Source organism: Jaculus jaculus, chromosome 21 (genome assembly GCF_020740685.1).
Source record: "Jaculus jaculus isolate mJacJac1 chromosome 21, mJacJac1.mat.Y.cur, whole genome shotgun sequence".
NCBI classification, from domain to species: Eukaryota; Metazoa; Chordata; class Mammalia; order Rodentia; family Dipodidae; genus Jaculus; species Jaculus jaculus.
Window position 1 is genome coordinate 13,753,222 of NC_059122.1, and position 24,339 is coordinate 13,777,560.

Genomic DNA, 24,339 nt, shown 5'->3' on the forward strand with positions numbered 1-24,339 from the left:
ATACAAGGACATGAGGAATTATCCTTACATGAAAAACAACAACAAGGGCTGGAGAGATGGCTTAGCGGTTAAGCGCTTGCCTGTGAAGCCTAAGGACCCCAGTTCGAGGCTCAGTTCCCCAGGTCCCACGTTAGCCAGATGCACAAGGGGGCGCACGCGTCTGGAGTTCCTTTGCAGAGGCTGGAAGCCCTGGCGTGCCCATTCTCTCTCTCTCTCCCTATCTGCCTCTTTGTCTGTCGCTCTCAAATAAATAAATAAAAATAAATGCGGGCTGGAGAGATGGCTTAGCGGTTAAGCGCTTGTCTGTGAAGCCTAAGGACCCCGGTTCAAGGCTCGGTTCCCCAGGTCCCACGTTAGCCAGATGCACAAGGGGGCGCACGCGTCTGGAGTTCGTTTGCAGTGGCTGGAAGCCCTGGCGCGCCCATTCTCTCTCTCTCCCTCTATCTGTCTTTCTCCCTGTGTCTGTCGCTCTCAAATAAATAAATAAAAAATGAACAAAAAAAAATTAGAAAAAAAAATAAACGGGAAAAAAACATTTAAAACAAAACAAACAACAACAAAAACAACCTAGCATCCAGGAGACCCGCAGTTTCAAAGACATGAGTCTTCCCATCCTCCCTGAAAAATATTTCCTGAGACTCAAGTCTGGAACTCCACTTCCGCTAGGACTGACTCACATTTTGAAGTCTGGTGCTTTTTCTCTATTCTCCAGACATAGCATCTGCTGTCAAGTGTTCCCTGTATTTGATCACACTCACGATCTGGTAAGTCAGTCAGCCTCCACTGTACCCCAGATGATGCGTGGTCGCGCGCTCTCTCTCTGCCTCTCTCTGAAATGAATCATAAATACTTATGGGGATGCAGGCGTGCTTCTGCGTCCCGCAGCCATGCTGGGCAGATCCTGGTGTACTCTTGAGCCAAGCTCTCCTTCCTTGGAGACTGCCTGGGGTCCCAGTACCTGGGGCTACAAGAAATGCAAATCTGAAGCTGAGGGGCCCCCAGAAGATCACAAGCAAGCACCAGATGAGGGTGTAGAAAATTGAAATTTAGAGACTGCCAAGAGGCCCTTTCTTCTGTTCCGGAGAGCATGCAGCTCCCCAAGGCTATCCTATGCTGCCGGCTGAAGTGCAGCTGGCTAAGGCTAGGCTGGCACTGCCTGCTCCGCCAACCCCGCTCCTTTGGGCCGGTGGCCAGCTGTCCAGACATTGGGACCAAGCAGCTGAGGGTAATTACAAATAACACATGGGCCCCTCTTGTGGCAGAATGCAAGGAATCTTGCCACTTGGCAAACCCCCAGTTTCCCACCGACAACGTACAGCCAACTTCCAGGCACCCGGAGGACCCACAGAAACGCGGGTAAGGGCACCTGAAGGCCCACTTCAGCACCTCAAGCCAACGGCCGCAGCGGACTTCCAGCTCCCAAGTCTGCAGTCCCCAGCATGCCAACCCGGCCCCGGTGTTTCCTGACAAGCCAGGAGCTGCGGCTGAGCTGCCAGAGCAGCCTGGTTCACATCTGCCGTCCCTGTGGGCAGACTCACGAGCGAGCAGCTGTTGCAGGCAGGTCCGCCTAGCTGGCGGAAATCACCTAAGAGCAGCTTGCGGGGAAGAAAAAGAGGCTTATTTTGGCTTACAGGCTCGAGGGGAAACCCCATGATGGCAGGGGACAACAATGATATGAGCCGACGGTGGACATCACCCCCTGGCCAACATCAGGTGGACAATAGCAACAAGAGAGTGTGCCCAGCACTGGCAAAGGGGAGCTGGCTATAACACCCATAAGCCCGCCCCCAACAATACCCTCCATCCAGGAGGCGATACTCCACAAATCTCCATCAGCTGGGAACCTGGCTTTCAGAACCCCTGAGTTTATGGGGGACACCTGACTCAAACCATCACAGCAGCCAAATAGCCAGTAGAAGTGGACGCCATTAGCGGAAAGCCCGGCACGGGATAAATGTTCATTTGGGGCCTAAAGGGAACAGAGATTGGAAACCCTGAGTTGGTCTGTGTTATCAGAAGGCAGCTACCCTCCCCGTTCCTGCCATTTCAGAAGAGCTCAACACCCCTAGATAACAATAAATTCTTGGTCATGACTGGGAAGCTGGCGCAGTGGTTAAAGGCGCTTGCAAAGTGGTTCAGTTCCACAGTACCCACATAAAACCAGATGGACAAAGTGGCACATACATCTGGAATTCTTTGGCAGTAGAAAGAAGCTTTGGTATGTCCATTCTCTATCTCTTTCTCCTTTCAGATAAATAACAAATATTTAAAATTAAAGATTCTCACATGGGCACGGCTTTCTTATTTCTTCAGGCTACAAAAAACCCTGCCTTGGGGTGCGGTGGTCATTGTGTTAAATAGTAAATAGACCTTCATTAAAGGTCATGCAGCCTGTGTGCATGAAATGTATTGCTCTCAGCTCTAAGTAGCAATTCTAGATTTGGAGTCTTAGGAAGTCAGCAGGTGGGTTCTGAGTAGTCTGAACTCGGCTGTCCCATAGGGAATGTTAAGGCTGGGTGGCATTCATGTTGGGGTCAGGAGGCTGGGGCCTTCTGGGCCAACAGTGACCAGTGTGGCAGCTACTTGAAGCCCATTCAGCATGACCTCAAGCAAGCAGCAATCTTCAGCAGAGGGTAATCTCCACGTTGTCTAAAATTTAATGTGTTCTCAGAAGCCAAGGAATGAATCCTGTCTGGAAGACAGTTCTGGATTACGAAGCCAGGCTCCAAAGCAATGACCCCATCTCACGGCGCTCCTCTCCACTTTCAGCAATAGCTTATCAGCTTATATCTCAGGCTCACGATGGAGAAGTAGTACATTCTTCCACAGGTTAAGCTCCTGAGGAAACATGGAATGAGTTTGCATTCTTTATATTCAAATTTGAAATGTAGTTTGAGCTCATATTAAATATTCTCTGTACTTCAACCATCCCTTCATTTGGTGTATTACTGTTGGTGATTCCACCATTGCCAAAAATGTCTGTCTTCATTTTCCTGCTTGATCTTAATCGGGACACTCCTTTTGTGAACATCTAAAATGATATGAAAAAAAAAACCTTTAATCACTTATTTTTTTCTGTAATTCAAACATAAAAGTAGTCCCTTATTTATCTATTTATTTTAAGTATTTTATCTAGTTATTTCTTTGAGAAAGAGAAAATGGGTACACCAGGGCTTCTAGCCACTGCAAATGAACTCTAGACACATGTGCCACTTTGTGTATCTGGCTTTACATGAACACTGTGGAATTGAAGCATGAGGGTGTGAGTTTGAGCACCAGGACCTACATAAAAAGCTGGGCATGGGTGTACATGCGTGTAACCTGAGTGCTGGAGAGGGCACACATGTATATAGGGCACATGCATCTGCACAGCACACATGTGTATGGGAAACATGTATCTGTACAACACACATACATACATACGCATACTACACACACCAGAAAATTAAAAATAAAGTAACTGAGAAGGACTGCTAGGCTAAGGTACATTTCTTTCTTTTCTTTTCTTTTTTTCTTTCTTTTTTTTTTTTTTTTGCTCAGTTTTATTTATTTATTTGAGAGCAACAGAGAGAGAGAAAGAGGGAGAGAGAGGGAGAGAATGGGCATGCCAGGGCCTCCAGCCACTGAAAACGAACTCCAGACGCGTGTGCCTCCTTCTGCATCTGGCTAACGTGGGTCCTGGGGAATGGAGCCTCGAACCAGGGCTCTTAGGCTTCACAGGCAAGTGCTTAACTGCTAAGCTATCTCTCCAGCCCCTAAGGTACATTTCTTTGTTGCTTTGTTCTACTCTGTTCAATAAGGAAGTAAATTAACCTACTTCTCAGCTGTACATTTCTGCACAGCAGTTTTCACCGGTCATGTCCAATGTTTACTTCCATGTGTGTGTTGTTGGAGACCACTGTCATATCTCAGTGTTGCTGACAGTGCAATTGTACAGAAGTACATTGAATCAAGGATTTTCTTTTCTTCTTTTTTTTTTTGGGGGGGGTAGGGTCTTTCTCTAGCCCAGGCTGACCTGGAATTCACTATGTAGTCTCAGGGTGGCCTCGAACTCATGGCTATCCTCCTACCTCTGCTGCCTGTATGCTGGGATTAAAGGCATGTGACACTACACCCAGCTTGAGTCAAGGATGTTTATGATGGTCAAGCCAAATAACATGTGTGATGATGTAAGTTGAGGAATGCAGATGCTCCTACTTCAAATTACACAAGATAAATTAAATCCTAACCAAAGGACCCCATGCTGTTTATAATAGCCAGAAACCTTCCTAGCAAAACCCCTTGTTACCTGAAAACCACAGGTCATAAAATCAATAACTTTTGTCAATTCAGTCTGTATTATGTCAAATTCAATATGTGATTCATATGTAAGCTATTAGTGATGCATGCGTAAGCCAAAGAATAAAACCACAAGGCTAGAGAGATGGCTTGGCAGTTAAAGTGCTTGCCGGCAAAGCCAAAAGACTCAGGTTCGATTATCCAGGACCCACATAAGCCACAAGCATAAGATGGCACAGGCTACTTGAAAACAAATGAATACTACTTAATATTAATACATTTTATGCTATTTCTAAAATAAAACTCCTTTTATTTTCCCTCAACTCTTGATAAACATTCACTGTGGTCCCTGTCTCACCATGATATTTTGTATTCTTTTTTTTCTCAGTTTTTATTAATATTTTCCATGATTATAAAAAATATCCCATGGTAACAAAGATGTGGTATATCTACACAATGGAATTCTATACAGCAGTAAGAAAAAACGACATAAAGAAATTTGAGGAAAAATGGTTGAACCTGGAACAGATCATTCTCAGCGAACTTACCCAATCACAGAAAAAAAATCGACACATAGTCTCACTCATCTGCAACACCTAACCTGAATTTGCCCAAGATGCCTTACATACCCAGCAAGCACCTCATGGACTAGACAATAAGATGGATGGGTGGGCGGGGAGGGAATCAAAGGGTGGAAAATAGTAATCCGGACCCAAACGGCAATGGTACCATAAAATTCTACTTCCTAAAAGACAGACCAAATGACTGAACCTTCACTAGTCCCTTACAGGAAACACCTGAACCACAAGACACTGGAGAGGGTAGGATCAAGACTGACCTAAATCTCCTACATCTTCCTTCCCTCCCTCTCCCCCTCTCTCCTCTCTAACTCTGGTATATTAGTTATCTTTTTCCTCAATTTCTTAGTGGACACTGACCTGTAACCCCCACTTCCAGCTTGGGCCTACAATCCACAATGAGCTTTTGATCAGAGAAACCTACAAGGTTTCCCAAAACAATGACAGACTTCTGTCAGAGTAATTGATGACCCACCAAAGGCCAGTGGTAAGACCCTATTGCTGAAGACTCCATACGCAGCTGGCACGTAAAATGGAATGACATGGCTGGAAGCCAGGAGAGAGTCAGTCCCCAGACAGTCAGCGTGTCTAGTGCCAGAAGGCGCTACATAGGTGACTGGGGGAAGTGACCAAGATCTGTCCAAGCAACACATTGTTTAACCTAAGTAGCAACAATTAACTGGATGTGATACCCACACAAGTGCAATAGTGGTACACAGCCATGGTGAGGAATCAATTGCTCTTGATTTGGCTAACTGATCCACTCAGTGGTACTAGACCCTTAGCTGGAGGTGGGAAACAAGTCAGAACCATACCCAAACACAAGCCCACTCTACAATATCAAGCTACCATCAATCACGGGGTATAAGAGGGCCTACACCTATCAAACTGTCTATCAAAAAAGTAAGTGTTATCTCAACTTTCTGGGTGCTAACTTACTCTCCGTTGGAGAATCTGCTTCTCTTTTCCAGATAGATGCAGATCCTAAGAAGAGAGCTGCCCCAACATACCTCAGAAGGGGCCCAACTGAAACTAAGGACAACTGGCGAAATAAGCAAGGGTGATGTTTTCCTGTGAACTGGATACCAGCACAAAGGGGAAGGAGATCAATGCAGAGAAAAATCAACTCCTACCAAATCAGAGAGCCAGAGCCTCAGAGGCCCCCAACACCTCAGCACTGAAGCAGACCAAAAATGAACCCAACATGGCTCAGGGAAATCTTGCGGAAGAGGGGGCGGAAAGAATGTCAGAGTTACATGTTGGGTCATGATTTTCAGAGACATTTATCATACTAATAACTGGGGGCTAACTCCACAATGCACGACCCATTTTCAATAATAAGGAGGGTCTAATGGGAGGGGGTAGATCACAGATGAGCCTAAATAATGGTACCAAACTGCCTGTATTTACTGAAAAGAAAACTAATAAATTAAATTAAAAAAAAAAAAAATCCCATGGTAATACCCTCCCTCCCCCCCCCTGACTTTTCCCTTTGAAATTCCATTCTCTATCATATTCCCTCCCCATCTCAATCAGTCTCTCTTTTATTTTGATGTCATGATCTTTTCCTCCTCTTAGGATGGTCTTGTAAAGGTACCATCAGGCACTGTGAGGTCATGGATATCCAGGCCATTTTGTGTCTGGAGGAGCATGTTGTAAGGAGTCCTACCCTTCCTTTGGCTCTTACATTCTTTCCGCCACCTCTTCCACAATAGACTCTGAGTCTTGGAAGGTGTGATCAAGATGTTACTCAGTACTCCAGCCACTTCTTTACAGCACTATAATACCTTCTGAGTCATCCCAAGGTCACTGCCCTCTGAAAAGAGAAGATTCTCTACCCAAAGTGATAGTAGCATTAATATAAGGGTATGAATATTAAGAGAGGTGCTTACTGGGCAGTTTGATAAGCATAGTATATACATTTTTCCAGACATCAGCAGATGTTACACCCCCAGGGCTCATAACTACCCTGGTTTTAAGTTTTCAGTATCAGGAATGTGTTTCCCCCCATGGAGCGGGCCTCCAGTCCAATTGGAGGGCAGTTGGTTTCCACCATGACAGATGTGCCACTATTGTACCCGTTGGCTCATTTGGCCTGGCTGGCCAATTATAAGGCTTGCATCATCCACTGTTGAGTATCTTCACTGGTGGTATCTCTTTCTCCCATTGAACTACATATAGAATGGCTTCTTCCAGCTTTCTGTCAGCTGGTCTACATGGAGGAGGTTATCAGCTCAGTTCCAGCAGGATTTCTCAGTGGCCTTGCAACCCAAGTATGTGGAGTCTTCAGCAATAAGGTCTTACCATCTATTCCTGATTGGAAACCAAGGGCCTCAGCAATGGCCTATAATGTTCTGGGGGCATCAGGGACCTCCCTGGCCAACAACTCACTGGAGGTATCCCATCCTTGGCACTGAAAATTTTCTAACAACGATCTATGGCTCCTGAGTGTTCCATTGTTCGAAACCAGAGGATTCCTAATGCTTTATTTATATCCTCTTAGATTTTGATTAGCCCTCCCTTCACCTTTCTTTTACTCAGTCTCTTCCCCTGACCTCACTTTGGGCCTTTTCACCCCCATTAATCTATTCTTCTACCTACATATATACAATACCAACCTATTAAGTACCCTCCTCCCTTCCTTTCTCTTCCCTTTGTATCTCCTTTATAACTTACTGGCCTCTGCTACTGAGTTTTTTCCTTCTCACACAGAAGCCCAACCATCTGTAGCTAGGATCCACATATGAGGGAGAACATGCGGCGCTTGGCTTTCAGGGCCTGGGTTACCTCACTTAGTATAATCCTTTCCAGATCCATCCATTTTCCTGCAAGTTTCATAACTTCATTATTCTTTACCGATATTTGGTATTCTTGCTTCACTTTTTGCTTACTGAATGTAAAAGGAATTCAGCTATACAGCAACTTTGAGGTCAGCCTGGGCTATATGAAACCCTGTGTCAAAAATCCTACAAAGTGGGCTGGAGAGATGGCTTAGCGGTTAAGCGCTTGCCTGCAAAGCCTAAGGACGCCGGTTCGAGGCTCGGTTCCCCAGGTCCCACGTTAGCCAGATGCACAAGGGGGTGCACGCATCTGGAGTTCGTTTGCAGAGGCTGGAAGCCCTGGCGTGCCCATTCTCTCTCTCTTCCTCTATGTGTCTTTCTCTCTGTGTCTGTCACTCTCAAACAAACAAATAAATAAATTAATTAATTAAAAAAAATCCTACAAAGCTGGGCACAGTGGTAAACAGCTTTAATCCCAGCACTCGGGAGGCAGAGGTAGGTACATATGATAGCTTGTCTGTAACACCAGCATTTGGGAGGCAGCGCAGGGGATTCCCAAGACAATTTTACAAGCTAGACTAGCCAAGTCTGTGAGCTCTGGACTCAAGTGAGACACTGTCTCAGTAAAGGAAGAGTGATTTCCACACACTGTCAACCCCTGGCCTTCACATACATGCACACACAATGCACCTCACACACATACACACAAAAATAATGTGAAAGAGCAGTACAGCCATTTTATAAAGTAGTATGCCAGGGCTGGAGAGATGGCTTAGCGGTTAAGCGCTTGCCTGTGAAGCCTAAGGACCCCAGTTCAGGGCTCGATTCTCCAGGACCCATGTTAGCCAGATGCACAAGGGGGTGCACGCATCTGGAATTTGTCTGCAGTGGCTGGAAGCCCTGGTGCGCCCATTCTGTCTCTCTCTCTGCCTCGTTCTCTGTATGTCGCTCTCAAATAAATAAATAAAAATAAACCAAAAAATAAAAATAAAAAAAAGAAAGTAGTATGCCAGTGAGTTTACAAACTGAACAGAACTACTAACATACCTTTCAGCAATCAACATTGTTGGTATGCATCCAAAAGAGTAAATCTGACTGCCAACAGCTGTCCCAATCCAAGTTGGTGGCACATGACTTTAATTACTGCATTTGGGAGGCTGAAGTAGGATCACCATAAGTTCAAGGCCAGCCTGGGCTAGAGAGTGGGGCTCCAGAACAACCTGGACTACAGGGAGTCACTAACTGCAAACAAAATGAAATGCAAGGGCTGGAGAGATGGTTCAGTAGTTAAGGCACTCGCCTGCAACACCTAAGGACCCAGATTTTAAAAAAGTTTTTTGTTATTTATTTGAGAGCGACAGAGAGAGAAAGAGGCAGATAGAGGGAGAGAGCGAGAAAATGGGTGCGCCAGGGCCTCCAGCCACTGCAGATGAACTCCAGATGTATGCACCCCCTTGTGCATCTGGCTAATGTGGGTCCTGGGGAATCGAGCCTCGAACTGGGGTCGTTAGGCTTCATAGGCAAGCACTTAACCGCTAAGCCATCTCTCCAGCCCAGGATCCAGATTTTTAAAAATATTATATTTTTATTGATTTATCTGAAAGACGGAGAGGAGAGAGAGAGAATTAATTGACTTTTTTTTTTTTTCAAGGTAAGGTTTCACTCTAGCTCAGGCTGACCTGGAATTCACTATGTAGTCTCGGTGTGGCCTCGAACTCATGGCGATCCTCCTACCTCTGCCTAACAAGTGCTGGGATTAAAGGCGTGCGCCACCACACCCGGCCTGGCTCTTGTTTTTAGTAAGAGAGAAAGAATAAATGAGAAAGGAGAGAGAGAGAAAGAGAATTGGCATCCCAGGGACTACAGCCACTGTAATTGAACTCCAGCTCCATGCACCACCTTGTCTGCATGAGCCCTTGTGGCACCTTGTGCATCTGGTTTATGTGGAATCTGGAGAGTTGAACATGAATCCTTAGGCTTTTGTTGTTGTTTTTGTCTGTTTTTTGAGTTAAAGTCTTACTCTGGCCCAGGCTGACCTGTAATTCACTATGTAGTCTCAGGGTGGCCTCAAACTCATGGTGATCCCCTTACTCTGCCTCCCGAGTGCTGGGATTAAAGATGTGGGCAACCACTCCTGGGGTCTTTAGGCTTTGCAGGCAAGCACGTTAATGGCTAAATTCTCTCTCCAGCCTGGAATCTTTTTTTCAGTATCTTATTCATTTATTTGAGAGAGAGATAGGCAGATAGAGATAGAGAGCGAGACAGGGAGAATGGACACATCAGGGCCTCTAACCACTGCAAATGAACTTGGACGTATGTGCTACCTTGTTGCATCTGGCTTACACGGATACTGGGGAACTGAACCTTTGTCTTTTTTGTTTGTTTGTTTAGGGTTTTTTGAGGTAGGGTCTCACTTTAGCTCAGGCTGACCTGAAATTCTCTATGTAGTCTCAGGGTGGCCTCAAACTCACCGTGATCCTCCTACCTCTACCTCCTGAGTGCTGGGATTAAAGATTCCACCATGCCTGGATAAACCTGGGTCTTTATCCTTCATAGGCAAATGCCTTAACTGCTATGCCATCTCTCCAGCCCCAGGAATATTATTTTTAAATTTTATACTTATTTTAATATTGTATTTATCATATTTTTAATATTTATTTTATATTATTTTGTACTTATTTTGAGAGAGGGAGAACAAGGAGGCATATAGAATAGCCACTGCAAATGAACTCCAGATGCATGCGCCACCTTGTGCATCTGACTTTACGTGGGTTATTTTGAAATCGAACCTGGGTCCTTTGGGTTTGAAGACAAGCCTTAACTGTTAAGCCATCTCTCCAGCCCTAGGAACCTCAATTCTAGGAAAGTGGAATTCTTTCCTAGGGGAGAGTGAGGTTGAGTTCATGGAAAAACAGATCTAGGGATAAGGAGAGGAGAAGCTGTATGCGTCTCTGTCTTCTAGTGAAGTGGAATCTGCAAGGACAACTCAAGGACATTTTTGGAGGGGAAGTGAGGTTCATTGAAACTATACTCCCTTAGTAGAAAATCTTCTGTATCCTGCCTCTTCTTGGGAGAATCCTGTTACATATACCCACATAGTTCATAAGCTTATATGAGTTTATATAACAGGACAAGTGAAAATGTCCAGTTACAGGGCAACATACCCTCTCACAGGAAGCCTTTGCCTTGGAATAGAGGTAACCCAGAACCTGTCATTCTGAGCTCATTCTGCTGTGCTTTAGGGCCATTTGCTGTCTCTCCAATCGGAGGCCTGGCTTGGGGATTGCCCAATGAGATACAGAACAGAGGGCAGGCGGCGGGGCCTCTGTCTCCCATCGGAGGCACTGGCATGAGGACTGCCCAATCAGAGCCAGGACCGAGGACCGAGGGCGGGGCCTGTGTCTCCCATCGTAGGCACTGGCGTGAGGATTGTCCAATCAGAGCCAGGACCGAGGGCCGGGGCGGGGCCCCTGTCTCCCATCGCAGGCACTGGCGTGAGGACTGTCCAATCAGAGCCAGGACCGAGGACAGAGGGCGGGGCCTGTGTCTCCCATCGTAGGCACTGGCGTGAGGATTGTCCAATCAGAGCCAGGGCCGAGGGCAGGGGGCGGGCTCTCGCAGGCTGCCTGGGGCCTTTGTCTCTGACCCGGTGTCCGGGCGCCATCTTGGGAGTTGTCTCTGCGTTCGGCTCCTGTTGTCCCGACGCCCTGGCGGCTCTGGCGCAGTGTTCGTCGCCCCGCGACGCGCAGGTCGGGGCCGGCAGCGCCGTCGTGAGATCCGGGTCTCCTGGGAAACCGGAAATGGTGAGTTGGCGGGAGTGACGGCGGGAGTGGGCTGTGCGGTCTTTAGGCCGAATCCTCTCCGGGGCAGCCCGTCCCCGTCGCGTCCCTGTGTTCCCGCGGCTGCGGAAGGAGAAGTGTGGCATCCGGGGCCGCCTCCGCGCCCGCGCCGCGGTGCACGTTCTCCTCCCCGAAGCCGTCCCCGGGGCTGGGCCGGCGGCCGGGCGTCCCGTCCACTGTGGGGACTCGAGCCCTGTGCGCGCGGCCGCACGCCGGCTGTCCCCCCTTCGGCCGTGGAGCTTGGACCCCGATGGTCCCCGAACGGGGATTGCAGGCCCCGCTGCAGCTCCTGCGGACATCTCGGTGCTGCCTGCGCCTCCTGGTCTTGGGTGAGCACTCTAGTGTCATTTATTTACAAGAGAGAGCGACAGAATGGGCGCTCCAGGGCCTCCGACCACGGCAAACGAACTCCAGACGCGCGTGCCCCCTTTACATGCATGGCTTTACATGGGCACTGTCATCCAACCTGGTTCCTTAGGCTTTGCAGGCAAGCTCCTTAACTGCTGAGCCATCTCTCCAGCCCCCCTGAATGCTTTCAAGTTGTGCTTCCCACTTGTATGATTTGAAGGGTGATGGCCTCGTCCCCACCTCTGATCTCTCCCTGGTCATGGTTTCAGACCTGCCTGACAGCCGTGCACACAGTAGTTGTGTCTGTGGTCTCTCGAGTGTTCTAGACAGCAGCCTGAGGTATGGTGGGACTTTCTGCAGAGCGGTTAGATGTACTGAAGCTGGGATGAAATGTCCCGGTATACCCTCATTTAAAAGGTACTCAGGTGCTGGAGAGATGGCTCAAGTGTTAAAGGCGTTTGCTTGCAGTGCCTGATGGCCCGGGTTCAATTCCCCAATACCCTCATAAAGCCAGATACGCACAGTGGCACATGCTTCTGGAGTTCGTGTGCAGTGACTAGAGGTCCTGATGTGCCTGTTCTTCCTTTCTCTCAAGTAAATGAATAAAATTTAAAAAGAATAACTTTTTTTTCAAGGTAGGGTCTCGCTGTAGCCCAGGCTGACCTGGAATTTACTCAGTAGTCTCAGGTTGGCCTTGAACTCATGCCAGTCTTCCTACCTCTGCCTTCCAAGTGCTGGGATTAAAGGTGTGTGCCACCACGCCTGGCTTCCAGAATTTTTATTAAAAAGGGTACTCAGCTGTTTTCCCATCTGTGCCCTGTGAATAGTGCTTACAGTGAGCATGGGACCCAAGTTACATTTCCTAGGACCCACGTAAAGCCAAATGCACACAGTGGCACATGTGTCTGGAGTTTGTTGGCAGTGGCTAGAGGCCTTGGTGTGCCCAATCTCTTGTCTTTCTATCTGCCTCTTTCTCTTACACTTTTTTCAAACAAATAAAACATTAAAAATCCTGTATGTGTGGATGTACATGGGCATAAGTGTCTCTTGCCATTGCAAATGAATACCTGTCCAGCTTTATGTAGGTGGTTGAGAGTCAGACCTGGCCCAGCAGTCTGCCAGCAAGCACCTGGTACTGCTGATCCATCTTCTGAGCTCCATTGGTGACTTTCAGTTTGGATGGACTGTCTAGAGGTAAAAGTATGATACTGAACCTACTCATTATTACTGTATCAGGACCTATCTGACTTTTTATGTCTTATTAATGTTTTATGAAATTGGAGGCTCAGTGTTTGATACATGTCTTTAATAGTAAGGTGTGTTTTTTTTTTGACAAAACAGAAGATTGGGTCTAGTAGTTAACGAGACAGTGTCTAGTAGTTAACGAGACAGTGTCTCATGCTGTAGCCCAAGCTAGCCTTGTGCTCAAGAAGATCTTCCTACTTCAACCTCTGGAATGCTAGGATTAAAGGTGCAAGCTACTATAGTGGCCTTGGTTCTAGTTGTTGTTTTTAATCCATTCTGAGCAGCTGTGTGTTTCTATGTGCGTTGGGGTCGTTTTTAAGGTTTTTAATAGAACTTGGGCAAATGTTCTCTTATAACTACTTTGCAGTTTCTAGAAGTAACTGTTTTCCAAAGCTGGAAGAACTGAAGTCTTCTCATGAGAGTATGAATAGAAATAAACAAATAATTATAAAAATTAGGTATTGGGCCTGAGGAGATGGTTCAACAGTTACGGCATTTGCTTGTAAAACCTGCCAGCTTGGGTTCAGTTCCTCAATACTCACATAAAGCAAGATTCACAAAGTGGCATATACATCTGGAATTTGTTTACAATGGCAAGAGGATCTGGCATGTCCATATTCTCTCTCTCAAATAAATAATTAATTTTTTTTCTAGAGAGAAAGAAGGAGGGAGGGAGAGAGAATGGGTGTACCAGGTCCTCCAGCCACTACAAAGAACTCCCGATGCATGCCCTTCCTCCCTCCCACCCTCTCTCCCTCTCTTCCTTCTTAAGTGAGGTCCCATAGGGGAACAGCTGGATAGGAAATTTAAGAAAAGGAATAGTAGTAACGCTTATTCCAGCTATAATGCATTTTATTCTGACTTTAAGGTAGTATCACATAGCATACTTCTGAGTTTGTTCCTGAAATTTTCTGTTGTACATATTTTTTTCTGTTTAGAGGTCTGCAATCTCTGATACTGGGGCGTCACCCAGGTTTGGGATGCATAGCAGGGAACAATTGGATAAAAGAACTTTTGAAATAAAGTGGGAGACCTCTATGACCTCATACTATCAAGACAAATGCTTTATTGCTATGATATCTGGATGACAAATTATTATTGTAAATGCACCAGCCATAGGTGGTTTGAAGAGATGGCCTAGGAGGAAATGAATTGTCACAGAGAACACACCACCTTGATATGGGCAATGTTAGAGCTCCAGCAAAACTGTTCCTGCAAAATATTGTGCTAGAGGATCAAAGACCAAATCACTAAGTTCCTTATTAAGTTCTAGTGAGTGGCAGCATTGTGCTTTTTATCTGGGTCTTCACTATCTCCAGCCCTAGATTCTGACTTTTTTATTGGTTCATTGCAACTTGAAGGAAAGATTCTATTTTTTTCTTTCTGAGGCAGGGTCTCACTCTAGCCTGGGGTGACCTGGAATTCACTATGCAGTCTCAGGATGCTCTCAAACTCACGGAGATCCTCCTACCTCTGCCTCCTGAGTGCTGGGATTAATGGCATGTGCCACCATGCCTGGCTTGAGGGGAAGATTTTTTTTTAAATGATTTAAATTTTTTTTTTTCTTTACAACTTCCATGATTGTAAACAATATCCCATGGTAATGCCCCCCCCCCCCACTTTCCCCTTTGAAACTCCATTCTCTATCCTTCCCCCTCTCAATCAGTCTCCTTTATTTTGATGTCATGATTTTTTCCTCCTATTATGATGGTCTTGTGTAGGTGGTTTCAGGCACTGTGAGGTCATGGATATACAGGCCATTTCGTGTCTGGAGAACATTGTAGGAGCCCTACCCTTCCTTTGGCTCTTATATTCTTTCCGCCACCTCTTCCGCAATGGACCCCGAGCCTTGGAAGGTGTGATAGAGATATTACAGGCAGAGCAATACTTTGTCACTACTTCTCAGCACCATGGTGCCTTCTGAGTCATCCCAAGGTTATTGCCATCTGAAAAGAGAAGACTTTTTACCAAAAGTAATAGTAGCATTAATATATGGGTATGAACATTAAGAGAAGTGCTTACTGGGCAGTTTGGTGAGCATAGTATATACATGTAGCCAGACAACAACATATGTTACACCCCCAGGGCTCATGGCTACCCCTGTTTTAAGTTTTCAGTATCAGGGATGTATTTCCTCCCATGGAGCAGGCCTCCAGTCCAATTAGAGGGCAGTTGGTTTCCACCATGACAGACGTGCCACTATTGCACCCGTTGGCTCATTTGGCCTGGCTGGTCAAATATAAGGCTTGCAGTGTCCACTGTGTAATATCTTCACTGGTAATTTCTCCCATTGAACTGCATGCAGAATGGCTTCTTCCAGCTTTCTGTCAGCTGGTCTACATGGAGGAGGTTGTCAGCTCAGTTCCAGCAGGATTTCTCAGTGGCCTTGCAGCCCAAGTATGTGGAGTCTTCAGCAGTAGGGTCCTGGTGGGAAACCAAGTGCTTCGGCAATGGTCTGTAATGTTTTGGGGTCGTCAGGGACCTCCCTGGCCAACAACCCGCTGGAAGGTATCCCATCCCTGGCACTGAAAATTTTCTAGCAACAATCTGCAGCTCCTGAGTGTTCCATTGTCCAAAAAAGTAGGCTTCCATATGATTTATTTATATCCTCTTAGATTTTGATAAGCCGTCCCTCCACCTTTCCTTTACTCAATCTCATTCCCTGACCTCACTTAGGCCTTTTCACCCCATTAATCTAGTCTTCTACTTACATATATACAATACCATCCTATTAAGTACTCCCCTCCCTTCCTTTTTCTTCCCTTTCTGTCTCTTTTCTAGCTCTTGGGTGGAAGATTTTTAAAGTTCTAGGATTCTGATATGCAGCCACATGGTTAGAGCCATGAGTTCAGGGTTTTAGAAGCATTGTCTGTGAATGATTTCTTGTTCTGTGGGTAATTGCCTCACTGCTGCATCTCAGTTTCAAGTATTAGAAAACAACTTTGCTAAAATTACAGACAAACAAAATCAGTTTCTTTTTAAAAATATTTATTTATTTGAAATAAAGAGGGAAAGAGAGAGGAAGAGACAGAGAGAATGGGTGTACTAGGGCCTCCAGATGTATGTGCCACCTTGTGCATCTGGCTTACGGGGTACTGAGAATTCAGACCTGAGTCCTTGGGCTTCACAGGCAAGTGCCTTAAATGTTAAGCCATCTCTCCAGCCCAAAAAGAAATTCTTTTTTTTGTTTGGTTTTTCTAGGTAGGGTCTCACTCTAGCCCAGGCTGACCAGGAATGTACTCTGTATTCTCAGGTTGGCCTTGAATTCACAATGATCCTCCTATCTCTACCTCCTGAGTGCTGGGATTAAAGACGTGTGTCACCATGCCCAGCTCTCCAAAAATAAATTCTTGACATAGCTAGCTGTTTAGCTAAATTGCAGCAAGAGAAGATGTGTTCTGAGCAGCACTATCTATTTATTGTCTTTAGGTCACTTCTACATCAAGGTGCTTTTCAGGCACAGTAATTTGATTTTGCCTCTGCTGGAAATCATAAGAAGCCTGAAAGTGATAGAAGTAATAGAAAAAAGTTGTCATTGGAGTGTGCTATGCATTTTTCAAGTTTTTCCTATGAGAAGAAATGCAAAATTTGCTGTTGGTCTTTGATCTATTTCCTCCTCTCCCTCCCTCTCTTTGTTTTTTTGAGGTAGGATCTCTAGCCCAGGCTGACCTAAAATTCACTATGTAGTCTCAGGGTGGCCTCGAACTCACAGTGATCCTCCTACCTCAGCCTCCTGAGTGCTTAGACTAAAGGCATGTGCCACCACGCCTGGTTCTGGTCCTTGATTTTCTAAGTTAAGTATTCAATCATTTCCCAAAATTGTACCAGACTTCCCAGATACTTGAAAAGCATTTTTTGAATTGCATGTGGTGGTTTAATCCCAGCACTGGAGAGTCAGAGGTAGGAGGATTGCCATGAGTTCAAGGCTATCCTGAGACTACAGAGTGAATTCCACCAGGTCAGCCTGAGCTACAGTGAGACCCTACCTCAAAAAAGGAAAAAAAAAAAAAAAAAAAAAGAAAAAAGAAAGGAAGGAAGAAAGAAAAGCATTTTTTCCCTGTGGAGATCATTCCCAGTAGTAAACAATACAAGATGGACATGAATCCAGTTTATTAGAATTAACGTTGTTATCAGCTGGGCGTGATGGCGCACACTCATAATCCCACCACTCCAGAGGCTGACCTATCAGGATCACTGTGCATTCAAGACCAGCCTGTGCCATGTAGTGAATTCCAGCTCAGCCTGTGCTAGAGTGAGACCCTAACCCCCCCCCCCCCATACACATCCAAACCTGTAGAGGAAAAGAGAAGTGACGTGAAACATACCGGCTAGAGGGTAATGTTTGATGTTGGGCTTTGGTGTCAGGCTGAATTGGTCTTCAGCTCAGCTGCATAGTAGTTAGACTTTGGAGAAATTCCTTCATGGAACAGATACAGAAATTTTATATTCAAGAAGTGGCAAAATGGGACTGGAGAGATGGCTTTGTGATTAAGTGGCCTTCCTGAACAAGCATGAGGGCCTGAGACAGCCAGACCACAAGTAAAACAGCTGAGCATGGCTAAATGCACCTGTAGCCCCAGTCCCCAAGGGAGCGGAGACCCAAGAATTGTTGGGGTCCTGCCCAACTCTGGAATCAGTAAAGTTCCATTCCAGCCACCACAGGCGAGCTTATGAGGCCCTGCAGGGACCCGTACATGTGCACACACCCCATGCCATACTACGTTACACACACGCCTGCTTGCTCACGCACACCTACGAGCAACAGAACAGGAAAGAAGAGGCAGAAATGATACGAAATGCCACTTTTCCCAGTATCCGTGCCCTGGGCATGTTCTGTACTGCCGCTCCATTGAAAGGGAGGATCTGTCTACCAGACAGTGGATCACCTTAGTAGCTGTGGTTCATATAGAGCTGTAAATAGGAAAGTGTATTAGCTTGGTACTTACCCTGGAAAGGTCTTGAAAACTTTCACATTTTCTTTCAGATCCCTGTCATCTTCTTGAGAACAGAGCCACAGTAGGCTACTAGAGGATGAGATAAGGTGGAAATCAGGTTGTCCAGTTGACAGCTAGCTCACTTTCTAAAGCTGAGCCACCTTTTCAACCACCAGGTAAGCACACGCCAAAAGGAGCCTGGCTGATTCCAGCCTAAATTACTGGACAGCCTGATCATGCAGTATTTATACATTTTAAAGGGGCTTATTAACTAGCCTTAGCTAACTGCTACCCCTGTGATAGGCAGGATGTCAAGACTGTGACGTTGTTACAGTCAAGTACCATAAAGGTATTGGTTTCCTCTAGTTGAAAGTTGGGTCTCTCGTTAGATATTGTTGGGGCATACAGAAACACACGTAGACATGTCTACTACATATGATTGGTGTTTCAACTTTCATAGTGTCTAGCCAAACCACACTAGGAAGCAGATACCTCAGATCCTGACTATTATGTCCAAGGCCAACTAGAAAGAAAAAAAAAAGAAGCTTGGCTTAAACCTAGGTCACAGGTGGATGTGAAGACATGGCATTTTCATCCAGGGGCCCCAGTGTCCTTTGTTACTGAGAGGAAAGGCACCTTGCTCACTAGCAGGTGGGACGCAGTTGCTTACCTTTGCAGCTCCTTTGCTCTATCTTAGGGCATGGCTTCCTGCTCTTTTGGTCATAGAAATACCCACTTGAACTTGTGTTCCCGCACATCTGTTATATCAGGCCTCTGATATCAGGAGAGACATAGCTCTCAAAAGGGAAATGTAGCCATTCTGAACAGAGGTGAATTAGAAGCTAAAAACATGATAAATTTTGAAGATTAAATTCTAAAAGTACACCTACTTATAGTTTATGTTGAATCATTTATTAACATTTGGATATATTAGGTTATTACAATTTTATTTTATTTTTTAAATGTGTATACAGAAAAATGAAAAAATCCCCCTTGTGCCTCATATTTTATTCTTATTGATGTCTTAGAGGATTCCTTCCCAATTCTTAGTTCAGGCTGCTTCCATACACTCATATTCAGATACTTTATAGAAATTTAAAAGTAATAATCATGCCAGGTGTGGTGGTACACTTCTTTAATCCCAGCACTCGGAAGGCAGAATTTGAGGCCAGCCTGAGACTACTTAGTGAATTCCAGGTTAGCCTGGGCTACAGTGAAACCCCACCTTGAAAAACCAAACAAAAAATCATTGTTGTTTCTATGTCAATTATATATGTGTGTGTGCACACACACATATATCTCAAAGGTTATAGAACAGTATTTAATCATTGTGCTAGATACTTCCATAGGAAGCTGTCTTTAGTAGCTGCTGCAGCTAAAAACTTACTGTTTTAATTTTTCATGGCTTGATACCTTCTACTGTTCTTCGGGCCTGAGGAAAGAAGGCTCTGGGCTGAGGAGTGTCTGATCAGGCACACAGGTGGTGGGGACGGGCTTTCACCTTCTGTCTTTTTCTCTGAGGCTTGCTGTCGTGGGATCCATCCTTAGGCTCAGTCTCCTCTACTCTGGGGGTCTAGGTGACTGTGCTGTACACTCTTGCCCTGTGACGTGCTGGTGTGGGGAGTCCCATAGGGAGAGGACACTTGATGCCCTGGAACCCAGAAATGGTGAGTGTGTGCAGCAGCCTCCTGAGCCAGGGAGAGAGAGAGAGAGAGAGAGAGAGAGAGAGAAGAAGGGAGAGAGAGAGAGAGAGAGAGAGGGAGGGAGGGAGAATATGAATGAATGAATGGGTGTACCAGGGCCTCCAGCCTCTGCAAACAAACACTGCTTTGTGCATCTGGCTTTATGTGGGTACTGGGGAATCAAACTGTGTTGTTAGGCATTGCAGGCAAGGGCCTTAACTGCTGAACCATCTCTCCAGGTCCCGAGTGACTTTATAACCCAGTACAGGTTCCTTTGGAAATTGTCATCCCTGGTTTCCTCAGTCCCTCCTGACTAATGGGCCTCCTGTTGTCCCCTGAGCTCCCCAAGCACATGGACCCTTTTTGATATGGTCATTCTTTTTTTTTTTTTTTTTTTTTTTTTGGTTTTTCGAGGTAGGGTCTCCCTCTAGCCCAGGCTGACCTGGAATTCACTGTGTAGCCTCAGGGTGGCTTCGAACTCATGGTGATCCTCCTTCCTCTGCCTTCCGAGTACTGTGATTAAAGGAGTGCACCACCATGCCTGGCTGGCTTTTCTGTTTGAAAAATCATCATACTACCTTAAATAATGACTACTAAATTCTTAGTAGTAACTGTTTACCAGGTACCATTTTTATTTATTTGAGAGCAACACAGAGAAAGAGGCAGATAGAGAGAATGGGCACACCAGGCCTCTAGCCACTGTAAATGGACTCCAGATACATATGCCACCCTGTGCATCTGGCTTACATGGGTCCTAGGTAATCAAATCTGGATCCTTTTGCTTCAATAAACACCTTAAGACCACTAAGCTATCTCTCCATCCCTTGTTTTTTTTTTTTTTTTTTTTTTTTTTTGAGGTAGGGTTTTACTCTAGCCCAAGCTGACCTGGAATTCACTGTGTAGGCCCAAGGTGGCCTTGAACTCATGATGATCTTCATATTTCTGCCTCCTACGTGCTGGGATCAAAAGTATGTGCCACCACATCTAGTCCAGGTACCCTTTTTGCCATGTCCATTTATTTTGAAACACTTATTATATGACAACATTTAAACAGTCATTCTGACAGCTATCCTCAGGCATACTTGGGTTAAATGAGTATAATGGTATTTAGTGCATTAAATCCCTGATACAAGCTGGAGAGATGGTTCAATGATAAAGGCACTTGCTTGCAAAGCCTGCCAGCTCAGGTTCAATTCCCCAGGACCCACATAAAACCAGATACAAAGTGGTGCATGTGTTTGGAGTTAATTTGCAGCAGCAAGCAACCCTCGCACATCCTTATCTAATCTCCCGTGTCTCTCTAAAATTGCAGATAAAAATATATCCTGGATGCAAATTTGCTACACTTTATAATATCAGGTAGCTACTAGGAGTGTTCTGTAACTGGCTTCTTGGAATAAATAGGGAAGGATCTGTGCTTTTCTTATTTATATATATATATTTTTGAGGATCTGTGCTTTATTTGTTTGTTTGTTTATTTATTTATTTATTTATTTGAGTGTGACACAGACAGAGAAAGAGGCAGATAGAGAATAGGTGCACCAGGGCCATTGCAAATAAACTCCAGGTGTGTGTGCCCTCTTGTGCATCTGGCTTATGTGGGTCCTGGGGAATCGAGCCTCGAACCTGGGTCCTTAGGCTTCACAGGCAAGTGCTTAACCACTAAGCCATCTGCCCAGCCCCTTATTTATTTATTTGAGAGCGGGAAAGAGGCAGAGAGTGAGAGAGAGAGAATGGGCGTTCCAGGGCTTCCAGCCACTGCAAACCAACTCCATATGTGTGAGCCCCCTTGTGCATCTGACTTACGTGGGTCCTGGGGAATCGAGCCTCGAACTGGGGTCCTTAGGCTTCACAGGCAAGCACTTAACCGCTAAGCCATCTCTCCAGCCCCCCCTTAAATTTTTGATTGTCTTAAAATGCTTTTATCTTTACATCTTTATACATTTAGTAGTTCAGAAAATGATTTTTATGTGGTTTTAGGAAGGGTTATAGTAGTATTCATTTGAAAGGGAGTTTTCTTCTTTTTATTGCAGTCTTATTATTCATGTGTCTGAAGGGGTAAGATTGTTATTTTGCTTGTTTAGATTCTTGGTTATATCTGTGTACTTACTCATCACATTGCCATGTCTATGCAGATTGCTGGAACTTTGTCGCAGTCATATGACATAAAATATTATGAACCAACTTCATATATGATGATGGGTTTTTCATGTTCCCAGGTATTTATCTAAGTAAGTGTATACTCTTGGGGGGGGGGGTGGCTGGAGAGATGGCTCAGTGGTTAAGGCATTTGCCTATAAAACATAAGGATCTGAGTTCATTTCCCTGGTACCCATGTAAAGCCAGTTGCACAAAGTGGTGCATGCATCTGGAGTTCCTTTGTCACTTTCTCTCCTCTCTCTGCTTGCAAATAAGTAATTCAAAAACCCTCTATGTATAGATACACAGTTGCAAGCAGAGAGATGGGATGGGCTCACCAGTGCCTCTTGCCGCTGTACATGAACTTCAGATACATGTGCTACTCTGCACCTGGCTTCATGTGGGTAGGGGTGAATCAAATGTGGGATGTTAGGCTTTGCAAACAAGTGCCTTTAACCACTGTGCAGTGTCTGCAGCCCAAGAAATACTCCCAAGATGTTTGCACAAGTGTTGGAATCACTGTAGAATGCCTCTGTAGGATATTACTGTTTGAAGTGAAACATGATTTATGTATACATACATCTGTTCCATTTATACCCTACCAACTTAAAATGTAACTTCCGGGCTGGAGAGATGGCTTAGCGGTTAAGCGCTTGCCTGTGAAGCCTAAGGACCCTGGTTCAAGGCTCGGTTCCCCAGGACCCACGTTAGCCAGATGCACAAGTGGGCGCACGCGTCTGGAGTTCGTTTGCAGAGGCTGGAAGCCCTGGCGCGCCCATTCTCTCTCTCTCCCTCTATCTGTCTTTCTGTGTCTGCCGCTCTCAAATAAATAAATAAAAAATTTTTTAAAAAAATGTAACTTCCCCTACCTTATGAGGCCTTTCTATTTTATAATTCTTTTGTAAACTTTTTACTGACAACTTCCATACATATAGACAATATGCTGTGCTTATAAAGCTCTCATCAGCCTTCCTTTCCCTTCCTGAACCCCTCTTCCACTGAATCCCTTCTCTCTTACTCTCTGTTAGTGTGTGTGTGTGTGTGTGTGTGTGTGTGTGTGCATGCGTGTATAATTTATTTGAGAGAGAAAGAGAGAGAGAGGAGGAGGTAGAGAGGGAGAGTGGGCATGCCAAGGCTTCTGGCCACTGCAAACGAATTCCAGACACATGTGCCACCTTGTGCGTCTGACTTTACGTGGGTACTGGAGAATGGATCTTGGGTCCTTTGGTTTTGCAGGCTAGTGCCTTAACTGCTAAGACATTTATCCAGCTCTGAGTCCCTACTTTTTTACTTCATAATTGTTTTTATTATTTTTTAAAATATCTTTTATTTGAGAGAGTGAAAGATGCAGATAGAGAGGGCATGGGTATTCCAGGGCATCTAGCCACTGGATATTTGTGCCACCTTGTGCATCTGGCTCTGTGTGGACACTGAGGAATTGAACTCTCTGGTCCTTAGGCTTTGCAAGTAAGCGCTTTGACCACTGAGCCATCTCTCTAGCCCTGATGTCATAATTCTTTTTTATTTGTTTGTTTTGTTTTTCGAGGTAGGGTCTCACTGTAGCCTAGGCTGACCTGAAGTTTATTATGTTGTCTCAGGATGGCCTCGAACTCACAATGATTAATGATTCTCCTACCTCTGCCTCCCAAGTGCTGGAATTAAAGGCGTGTGCCACAACACCTGGCTAACATTTTCATAATTCTTTAGGAGTCAACATTTGGTGTTGCTGGTGCTATATATGGAATGCTCATTTTCAATGTTAATTGTTTAAGGTTGGATCTTCTGTACTCCGTTTTTATAAAAGTAACTTTTTCAAGATTTTTGAACCTAATGATCAGCTTATGGATTATTGCTTTCTTTTTGTTTTGGCTGTTGAAGACTGTGCTTCCTGTACAGACCTGATGTTTCTGTGTCTAAGTGGAGTTGGCCAGTGCTGCAGTTGTTCTGAGAAGTTGTACATGCAGAGCCCAAGCGTATTACTGAGGCGATATGGAGAACCAGTGTGGAAAACCTACCAACACATTCATGTGTTTTATTATTTGTTTTTTTTTTTTTTATTTTTTTTTATTTTTTTATTTATTTATTATTAGATAGAGAGAGGGATAGGCAGATAGGATGGGCACACCAGGGCCTTCAGACACATGTGTCACCTTGCGCATGTGGCTTTCGTGGGTACTGGGGACTTGAACCTGGATCCTTTGGCTTTGCAGGCAGGCGTCTTAACTGCTAAGCCATCTCGCCAGACCCCAGCTTTTCACTACTTTTTTTTGGTTCATTTTTTTTTTTTTAAATTTATTTATTTGAGAGCGACAGACACAGAGAGAAAGACAGATAGAGGGAGAGAGAGAGAATGGGCGCGCCAGGGCTTCCAGCCTCTGCAAACGAACTCCAGACGCGTGCGCCCCCTTGTGCATCTGGCTAACGTGGGACCTGGGGAACCGAGCCTCGAACCGGGGTCCTTAGGCTTCACAGGCAAGCGCTTAACCGCTAAGCCATCTCTCCAGCCCTATTATTTG

General features: G+C 45.3%; 1 protein-coding gene across 2 annotated transcripts in view; it reads left to right on the plus strand.

Annotated features, from left to right (window-relative positions):
• Positions 1-11,295: 11,295 nt before the first annotated feature.
• The window catches only part of LOC101595035 (zinc finger protein 39-like), a 31,765-nt gene continuing 18,721 nt past the window's right edge, over positions 11,296-24,339 (plus strand). Inside the window, exons 1-2 of one of the 2 annotated variants that reach the window (XM_045139187.1) lie at positions 11,296-11,439; positions 18,053-18,178. Coding sequence is in view for 1 of the 2 variants with exons in the window: in XM_012952306.2 (XP_012807760.2) it covers positions 11,437-11,439 (3 nt within the window). In the remaining variant the exon portion in view is untranslated. The remainder of the gene's footprint in view (positions 11,440-18,052; positions 18,179-24,339) is intronic. The other variant, XM_012952306.2, reaches the window with a different exon arrangement.